This window comes from Sparassis crispa (assembly GCF_003851025.1).
Source record: "Sparassis crispa DNA, contig_000007F, whole genome shotgun sequence".
In the NCBI taxonomy this organism is placed as follows: domain Eukaryota; kingdom Fungi; phylum Basidiomycota; class Agaricomycetes; order Polyporales; family Sparassidaceae; genus Sparassis; species Sparassis crispa.
Window position 1 is genome coordinate 130,387 of NW_020939754.1, and position 9,551 is coordinate 139,937.

Genomic DNA, 9,551 nt, shown 5'->3' on the forward strand with positions numbered 1-9,551 from the left:
GTGAAGGCAGGGGCTGAAAGGTGTTGTTGTTGAGAAGAAGGGTTGTGCATCAGAAGGACTGCTTGAGGAACAACTTCAGCGAGTTTTGAATATGTCTCTCTATATGTTGATACACTCCCAGACCTCCTGACCTCTGAAAACGCATTTTCCAGCGATCACTCAGACCTCACTACTCTATGCCTTAGCCTCCGAGATGCATCTGACTCTTTCATGGCACTTTGCGAACTTTTCTGACTTCGCGCAACCTTGTTCGACTTCGCTCGATTCCTCGCGACTTCTCACCGAGATTCGACATTCTTTCGCCACTCATATGCCACTCTTGCATCTCCCCACTGTTGGATACCACTTACTTACCCGTTGTCCTTTGGTCTCATCTGATGCGCCCTGGCTGATTTCCTTCTAAGTCCATACTTCCCTGACATCGCACCGCCTCTCTGGATGTTGCGCTGAAGTGCTGGTTTGTTGCACTGACTTATTGGTGTCGCTCAATGGTCACGCCCTTTTGTTTTGCAAATCCCATTCCCTTTATTGTTCAACTTTCCCCTTCAAGCCTACCTTCGTGCTGGACCGAAATGCCATTAGAGTGTTCCATGTGGTTCAGAACAAGTAGCATATGTTTTCTTTTAATTTCCCTCTACTTTACCATTCATCTCCATTGCTAACGTATGACATTCACCTCTTCACTCACTTTACCTATTTTCCCATTGGTCCTAGACCATTGCGACTCTTTCTGAAGTCCAGATCCGTCTTCCAACATTTTGTGACTTTCGCATTTCACCTCTCCCATTTTCCCTCTCTATAAATACCTGCTGTATCTATGTCGATTATCATCGAAGACCAGTAGGGAGGAGTTCCCCTTAGCTTCAGATCACTGAGAGACTGCATTTACTGCGATAGTGACTTCGAACTGTGATATACCCCACTGCGACATAGTGACTGTGACTGTGACATAGTGACACTGCGATATAGCGAGACTGCGATACTTCGAGACTGCATACTGCGACTGCAATAGTGAACTGCGAACTGCGATAGTGACATAGCGACATAGCAATATACCACCTGCATTAGTCTTAATCCAACTTTTGCATTAGACTAACTGCGACTTCATCGAGACAGCGAATACTGCATTTCCTCATAGTGTTCTACCTCCACAGATAGTTCCCTTTCCCTTTAGCAATTTAGTTTGTCTTTGCCTACGAGTTTGGCTATTGCATTGCGACTTTAGCATTCTACCTCTGACTTTCGCGACCTCATCGTAGATTGTCGCCCAACTTCGCATTTACATCGCGAGCCCTCATTCTCTTATAGGTTGCATCTCCCTTTGGCTTAGGTTGAGGTTCTGGGACCTACTTGCATTATTTTACAGTTGCGATGCCCTTTCCTCACACACAGATCGCCCCTGCTTCTTGGTTGTTTTAGTTGGGTTTAGGTGTTTGTGTCGGGTGTGCACTCATCAATATAATGTGCAAGTAAGTGGCATATATGCAGACATATACGGAGGATAGCATCAGCAAAAGTGCGGGGAGATTACATGAGAGTGCAATGCAGGTGATTGCTTGCAATTCGGCTGCTTGCCTTGTATTTTCTTTCAATTGACTGTAAATGTCTGTTGGCTTCAGTAAGGGATGCAAATGATAAGAGCTCTTGCTTTGGCTTGTAAACATAGACAGCCGGCTACCGGCACAGGTCAAAGATTGTAGGGCATGACAAGCGTCCACCGGCGCCAATTGACTCGTGGCTTCGACACGCTCGCTGTACAGAGAACTAAGGTTTTAATAAGGTATAGGGACTGTAGAATATGTTTCTATATAGTACAAGTACATGTTCAAGCAGTGAAAACATACACAGCTAACGAGAGAAGAGAATTAGACATCATGGACTATCGGCAGGCTCATGTGGCTGGAGGCCTGTTACACTTGGTGATGAAGACATGGTCTTGCATCGAAAGTTAAGAAAATTCCAAGTCGAAGAAAGCAAAAGGAGCTCACCTCATACCTGGCCTTCCGAGTCATAGCGGTGCGAAACCATCAACCCCATATTCATCCTCAATATTACCATCCTCGCCATCCTCCGGACCAAGGTCGACAATATTGTCTTCCTCGTCACCCTCCTCTTCACCTACCTCATCATCATCATCGTCATCCTCCTCCTCCTCCTCCTCCTCCTCCTTTCTATCATCATTCTCACCATCTGTGTCTTCCTCATCTTCATCGTCCACATTCACCTCGTCCCCTTCCTCCTCCTCATTTGCATACTCACTCTGACCCTCCCCATCCTCATCTCCTCTATCCTGTCCATTGCAGTGTTCATTCTCCTTGTGCATCCGGTACTGTGAAGTTCCTGCACCCTTGTGGCCGACACCCCCACCTAGGTAGTGCATGAACATATCACGGTCAACAAATCTAGTCAGCAGCATCAGTGCTTGAATATTTGAGTGCAGAAAGATGGAAATACATACATATTCACATAATGGTACTTCCAGTCTTCATTTTGCTCGCTTTCCTGGTGTGCAATAGATTGTGGCAGTAACTCGGATGTCTTGCCATGGGCAAATGCAGGAATAAAATGTGTTTCTCGAAGAACCTCGTCTGGGCTGACAAACCCAAATGGAATATCAGGACCCTGTGAATCAACGAAGGTGATGCGAGGCAAGCGTCACAGCGCGAACCCCCCAGGAGCAGACGAGTCTAGTGAAAATCAGCGTACCCACAAGAAGTCCATGCACTGCGGTTCTCTTGACTTTGATGATGAGCTAAGGTGGCGTACATTGACATGATAGATGCCAACGATGCAAGCATACCAGAACAAATGTTCATCTACACCGGTCGTCCCATCTTCACGTGCAAGGACCACAATGTCTGCGTGAGTGCACAGATTGACGGAATCTTGAGCGCGATGCATATCGTAAGTTGTGTAGTTGATCCGGATTACCTTGTGATGATAGATGCGGTTGTTTGCAAATGCAACTTGGTCCCGTTCTGCATTTGAGAACGTGTAGTCATCTCCATTAAACAGTTGGCCTGTGAGACATGCGAGCAAGTGGTCTTTGAGACTAGGAATAAAATTCTGTCAAAAAGATTGTGATGTTCATGTCTTACCGATGCAACCAATGCATGGACTTACCACAAAAGCACGGTCATCCTTGTTCTTTGCAACCCATCCAGTAAGATCTTCGTGGTACCGCTCGGATTCGGACGTGTGATAACACATTCTCGGGGATGTGAAAGGGAGAGGCTCTTGGTCTGAGAAGCTGAGGGCTGTGCCACGATTTTGTGCAGCCTCAAGAGTTCTTGTCTGTTCGTACGTCCGATGCTGAGTTTCCCCTTCCCTTCGCTTCATGGCCTGCAAGACAGCTTCTCTGCGCTGGTGCCTTGTAATCTGAAAAACAAACCGATTCTTATTTGTACATGCATAAAAGTGCTTCACCCGGCGGTGTTCAAGTTCACCCTGCACAGCTGTGGTCAGTACATTCTCACAACTCTGAGCAAGTAATGACTGAGCTCACCACCTGCATACTGTAGTTGTCTGTTGTACCGACTAATCGGATTGTCTTGGGATAATCACCAAGAGAGTGATATTTGTATGTCTCCAGGTTGAGCCTCTTATGCTTTGGTCCCATTTTCTGGAACGCCTCTGCGCCACGCCACCTTTGGCAGCCAGTGCGGCTTTGCGATGCCCTCTAGCGGCCTCCTCTTTAGGGAGTTCTCTCGTGACAAAATCTTTACAAGTTGTTCGGACAAAGTGGCGCACTGCCGTGGCGAGTGAAGTAGTGACCTTTTCAAAGCTCTTCAACGTGCTGTCAGTATGTATCCACAACTTCGCATGTGCATGCCAGTTAGCCAGTTCAAATAAAAGATCGGCAATGATCTTGTCATGTCTCTTCGGCAGAAGACCCTCCATGACTGGAATAATGCACTAGACAGTACATTTTTGTTAGCAACTGGTAACAGCATGAGTGGCATGTATGTTACCTGCAGAATGTCTTCAAAGTCTTGTGCCGCTAATTTCTTCATAGCTGAGACGTTGGCACTGAAGTGTCGGATGGTATCACGACCAAATGTTGGCACCTTGCAAAATCTGCACTCAAGATGACAATTAGTGTATAAAGTTTGCAGCCAGTGAATACTTGTGGTCACCTTTTATTAAACTCCTGGATCTTATCACCACTGGCAGCATATAGAATACGCAGCAAATGAATGAAGATTGCCTTCCATACACCGAGCTCAAATTCATGCATAAGGTCTGGCACGAACATCGAGTAAAAGTTGAAGCTGAACTGGGAGAGGTGAGTAGAAAATGCACTCTGGATTGACCACATTAATTAGTGAGAATTGTGTCATAAAGAATAAGCTACGCACCCTTGTTGGGATCAATAACTTGATGTCAAGTGCCCAGAATTTCTTGCTTGTCAATGCCCAACCTTTCTTGAATATCCAGTTGCGTGCCATAGTGAGCACATTTCGAAGCCAACTATCATCCTGATGAGTCTTTGCATGATGGTATGAGTCAGCCTTCGTACCCATCTGCGAAATGTTTGACTTCTCAATGAGGCACCGTGGACAAGGACAACATGCAAGGTATTTGATGCAGGAGAGTAGGACTCTGCAGATAAGTCGCATAAGTTACAAAGTATGACTTGTTGAAAGAATACACTTACTTCTCTGGATAATCAGCAGAGTATGTAAAAAACCGAGGGAAGAGACATCATAGAATACCATTTCCGCAAATGATTAGAATGCCGTATTGATAGGCATGCATGAATTCCGGATCCAACAGAAGAAGCCAAATTGCCTGCATGAGCTCACGCTTGCAGAATGTTAGAACAGCAGCCATTGCAGCAACATTGTATATTGAAATATAGTAGTCCTGGATTTTCTCTGGCAACTGAGATTATTAGGATACGTCAGTGACAAGCTTGCATTTACAAAATATGGAAAGGACATACCGACGGTATATAAGCCAAATGATGTGCAGCGAATGCACTTGGTTTTCCCCGGAAATACTTTGACAGGCTGCCAAAATAGACATAGATCGGCCAAAGTGATGCACTTCCGAAGCTTGCAAGGTGAGTGGAGTCGGACCATATTATGACCGGTGCAATGGCTACTTCGACACTGGGGTTATCCTCAGGATCACAAGGTTGAGCATGAATCTTTGCATCCTCTTCCAGCATTGCATCTGAATTGTAAAGCTCACTATAAATTCGTACTGGCTCTGACTCTGCATCTTCATGACCATTCAAACTCGGCTCCAATGGTGGTCACCAGAAGAGCTTGTGTGGGATGAAGTGGTACTGTCGAGCAGAGATATCCATGTACGCAGCCTTGATGACCTCTAGCAGTGGGCGATAGTAAATCCTGGAGACTTCGAACTCCGGAGCGTCTGCTTCAGTCTTGTACTTTACATTCTCCTTTGGTAATCGAATCCTGACAAAACCTTCTTTCCAGTTGTCATTCGCATCAAATGCAGTGGTGTAATCATTCAGCCGCTTGAGTTCACGAGCTGCACCAAAGTTTTCAAGATGCTTCATATTGAAATCCTCGGCATGGAGTACTTCATCGATGAGACGGTCAAGATCTTCAACTGATTTGACAGAGGATGCATTATAAAACCAGGAAATTAACCGATACGTGGTGACATTGAGGAAGGGAACGAAAACATTCTGCTGTAAATCCACAGCCTTCTTGATGAATGCCTGTCCGAGACCACGCAAAGCGCTCCGAGGCTCAAAGGAAGTAGTAGGTCGAGCAGTAGCAAGAGTGGATGTGTCGCAGAGAGCATCAAGAGCGATCTCATCCTCGGGATCAGTCTGAGGCTTGAACGTGTATTGCCGATAGATGTTAAACCGATTTGGTTCCATCTCAAAATGCGAAACATCTTCATCTATATCTGAGGGGACAGAGACAGGTGCTGCTGGTGGAGGTGCCCCTTCGATGGTAGTAGTCATGCAGGACTTTCGAGGTCTCTTTGGTGGAATCTTCTCCCTTGGAATATGCGAAGGAAGACTGCCAAAGCTGGAGGGAAGATAATCAACCAGCGCTCGTGGCAGCTTACATCGTTGACCAAATTTGCTGACTGTACTCGGGTGTGTGACCTCCTGGATGGGTATGTCTGTGTTTGAACCCACTGCATCCTGACTAAGCGGAGGTACAGGTTCGATGTCAGGCATCTAACGGTAGTATGTGTATAATCAATTCTCTGCTTCACAGGATAGATCGCCTGCTTACCTCATTTAGCATTTCTCGCAAAGCTTCACGCTCATTGCTCAGGTCCTGATTGTACTTAAGTCATCTGAGCTTCGAAGAGGCCATTTTGGCCACATTTTATCTATGTTTCCGAACAGAACCTGCAGTGAACTGAAGGGCTTCTTCGCACCAATTGGTGTGATTTTTGTATCCAATGACTGTGATTCTTCTTTGGCAGCCAAAACAGAGCATTACGAACAGAAAAAAAAATATTAGCTTCGACAGTAGCATGAGATGAGGGGAAGCAGAAGTAAACGATGGGCCGCCACAACGCGCCGTGATCATATGATGTAATTGGCGTGCTATTGTCTTATAATATACTTGCTTGCACCGTGGCCAGTAACTCACCCACTCTTGACTTCTACCACCATCTCTTACCTGAATTACCCACTGCCATGCTACCACTTGCTCCTAAACAGCTGGTTCATCGTAAAGCCCTCCTGAAACCACACAACAAGCACACTCGCACGCAGACTCTGAGCAATGGCCACACTGTGGCTGCCAAGGTTGCGCGAGCACGCCATGTACAATGCACTGCAAGATCATCTCTTTCTCCCTCTCAATGGAAATCTTCAGTACAGAAGAATTCTATTGACCTTTCTGGCATAGATAATCTCGACAATGATGACAACGATCCTGAGGACGTTCCCGAAGATGATTCTGATTCTGAAGAGGAGGAAATTCTACGTAAAAAACATCTCAGCGACCAGGATTATACTGACTTGGATCCTGTCACTCGACGCAAGCGGCTTCACTTTGAAAACATCATGGACGGTCTTAGCCACACGGGGAAAGTTGACAAGTGAGTGACAGATCATGCGCTCATGAGAACCTACATCACTTACTAAAATCTTAGAGGAAATCGCACATTGATGGCTTACCACAGGGGTGCGAGGTACATTCCTCGTGGCATTGGACCCTTTGTGAACCCGATGCAGGCTATACAGCTCGAGTTGCGAGCATATCAACATGTCGAAAACAGTGATGACAACGACGATAATATGGATGACAATGATCTTCCAGAGGAGCTGTAAGTCTCTATGTCTCATATGTGTCGCTACTCACAGTCTCAATTTGCCTTTGTAGCTCTGCAAACCAGCGCCAAGAGCTTGAATATGCTTACAAGGCCACATTGGATATTATCCCAGGCTTAAAGGTCGATATTGACCTCTTTGAAGAAGATCCGAGTGCTGTCCACATCCTCGCAAATTATGTGCATTCTTCTGCATGATTATTCTATTATGTTGTTGGTTACAAATCATTTACAGCTTGATGCTCACCTGCGCAGCGCTCACTCTGATGATGTTGCCTCGCTTAAGGTGAGGGTGATCAACTATATACCTAGGCTGGACGGCTACCCCATTCTCAACTCGGATGACCCTAAGTGGGAATGTGGATTTGTCAGCATCACAACGGGGCGGCAGCTCTGCCCACAAATCTTGTTACAAGAGTTTGATGAGGATCCCGTAAGGTACGGGTCTCTTTTTATGTCCAACCATGTGCTCAATAGTACCTGCTGTGTAGCTTCTGCCGCCGAGTGAGAGACGGTGAGACCAGAATCCTATCAGATGATTACCCTTTGTTCCTCTATGACCAGGCTGAGTATGACCCCGATGAGCTTGATGCAGGGCTTTTAAAGGGTCCACTATTGGTTGCGGTAAGTGGATTATTGAGGCTTGGAGATCTTCGTGCTGAACAATTTTGTCTTCAGTGTTTCAAGTCACTCTTCACCGGACCTCGCACAGCAAAGAACACTGGTAGTGGGAAGCAAAGGGGACCTGGTCCACTGCCACTGGCACAAATCTATCGGCTCAGCCAGGTGAGCCCCCGAAATCTTGCTTATGTTGCGGTACTGGTGAGGATACATTCGGACATTACATCTTGCACTAGTTACTAATATCCTCGTTACAAGGTTCACTTCATGCTCAATGGTCAAGAGAAATGGTTATCAGTTGACAGCAATTTTAACAGTGAAGACTTCTTTAATGCCATTGTGAAGCTTTTTGAGGACATTGGGTGGGCAGAAATGACACTTGCATGGTGGAACAAGTACGTATAGCCTTGACCAATGCTTGCATTGCTGACATCGCTCACTGAAGGAAGATCTATGGCACACCAACCAACAACAACCAAGATCCATTCGCAAGCGGCGCGAGCATGTCTACTGCTGCATCAAGACTGGCGGCCCAGCGTGCAGTGCATGCACAAGCTCAGACTTGATTTATGATCTCCGATAGCATTCATTGGCTTCGTGCATGGTAAGTGAACGGCTCGCACGTCTATCCCGAGTGGTAATTGTTTTTAGTTTACTCTGATTTTTGTTGATTCCGCTACTGTACTCTATGCACCATCTTTTTGAATATATATGGCCCTATGTTATTTGCGCATTGAGATCTCTGAGTACAAAATTATCGAGAACTACCTGAGAACAGCTCAGCTGGGTTTCTCCCACAGCACCACTATGCAGTTGCAAAATATGACTGGGCTTGCCAAACATTGCCAGACTTGCAAATTAATGCCACACGAGCAAGCTTTTGCAATGCTGGCATTCACTTGCAATTGCCAGCGAAGGTCTTGCAAACAATTGAAGGTTCAATGGCTATTTCTGCAGTTCTATTACCTTGCCGGCGACATTTGCAACCTAGGTAAAGTTTGCAAATCTATGTATTTCCATGTATTTTCACTGACACTTTTGCTGATGCACTTCACTTACTTGAATACTTGCTCTCGAGCCAATAGGAGTTGTACTTTGTTCTTAGTCTGATTGTATGCATTTGAAAGGGCGATGTAAGCCTGATTCTTGTGTGTTAAGAGAACTTTATAGAAAGCATTGATGATAGCCAGTGAAGCTGCACTGTTTGACATAGAAAATGATAACTTGTGGGTAAAAATACACATATATGCATGCAAGAAGTGAGATATGGGTGTACTTTACGCGACGGTAGCTCCCATGGCAGTGTGTTTCGACCACTGTATGATGTTGTAGGTGCAAATGGTGTGTTGGATCCAGAGGCTCGCCAGCTCAAGTTTGAATTGAAGTTCTGCCCTGCAAAAATGTCCATTGGGTTCATTATGTCGACAATAGGGGCTATGTTGTTGTCGTTAAAGGGATCTAGTGCAAGATGATTTGACATTTCAGAACTTCTGAACAGTGATGGCTCAGAAGGTCTAAAAGAAACAGAAGAAGAGATTGGTGTTCTGCTATCCATGGTTATGCTGATGAGGAAGACAAGGGAATGAGTGATGCAATTAGCTGGGTGATGCATTTCGATAGGATCACATGACCATTATACTTGTGTTTTTCCA

General features: G+C 45.6%; 4 protein-coding genes across 4 annotated transcripts; 1 reads left to right on the top strand and 3 right to left on the bottom strand.

The window, feature by feature from the left end:
* Nucleotides 1-2,008: 2,008 nt before the first annotated feature.
* On the bottom strand, nucleotides 2,009-3,210 carry SCP_0800380 (hypothetical protein; the record flags this gene model as incomplete). The annotated part of the gene is made up of 4 exons (XM_027760633.1): nucleotides 2,009-2,402; nucleotides 2,459-2,622; nucleotides 2,707-3,066; nucleotides 3,124-3,210. 4 exons carry the CDS (start codon nucleotides 3,208-3,210, stop codon nucleotides 2,009-2,011), a joined length of 1,005 nt encoding a protein of 334 aa, XP_027616434.1.
* A 922-nt stretch (nucleotides 3,211-4,132) lies between these two features.
* On the bottom strand, nucleotides 4,133-4,448 carry SCP_0800390 (hypothetical protein; the record flags this gene model as incomplete). The annotated part of the gene is made up of 2 exons (XM_027760634.1): nucleotides 4,133-4,303; nucleotides 4,359-4,448. The coding sequence occupies 2 exons, from the start codon at nucleotides 4,446-4,448 to the stop codon at nucleotides 4,133-4,135; spliced, it is 261 nt and encodes an 86-aa protein (XP_027616435.1).
* An 812-nt stretch (nucleotides 4,449-5,260) lies between these two features.
* SCP_0800400 (hypothetical protein) lies at nucleotides 5,261-5,947 on the bottom strand (the record flags this gene model as incomplete). The annotated part of the gene is made up of 1 exon (XM_027760635.1): nucleotides 5,261-5,947. The coding sequence occupies one exon, from the start codon at nucleotides 5,945-5,947 to the stop codon at nucleotides 5,261-5,263; it is 687 nt and encodes a 228-aa protein (XP_027616436.1).
* A 693-nt stretch (nucleotides 5,948-6,640) lies between these two features.
* On the top strand, nucleotides 6,641-8,465 carry SCP_0800410 (hypothetical protein; the record flags this gene model as incomplete). The annotated part of the gene is made up of 8 exons (XM_027760636.1): nucleotides 6,641-7,047; nucleotides 7,102-7,275; nucleotides 7,332-7,458; nucleotides 7,514-7,716; nucleotides 7,770-7,902; nucleotides 7,957-8,100; nucleotides 8,158-8,294; nucleotides 8,345-8,465. 8 exons carry the CDS (start codon nucleotides 6,641-6,643, stop codon nucleotides 8,463-8,465), a joined length of 1,446 nt encoding a protein of 481 aa, XP_027616437.1.
* Between the last annotated feature and the right edge of the window lie 1,086 nt (nucleotides 8,466-9,551).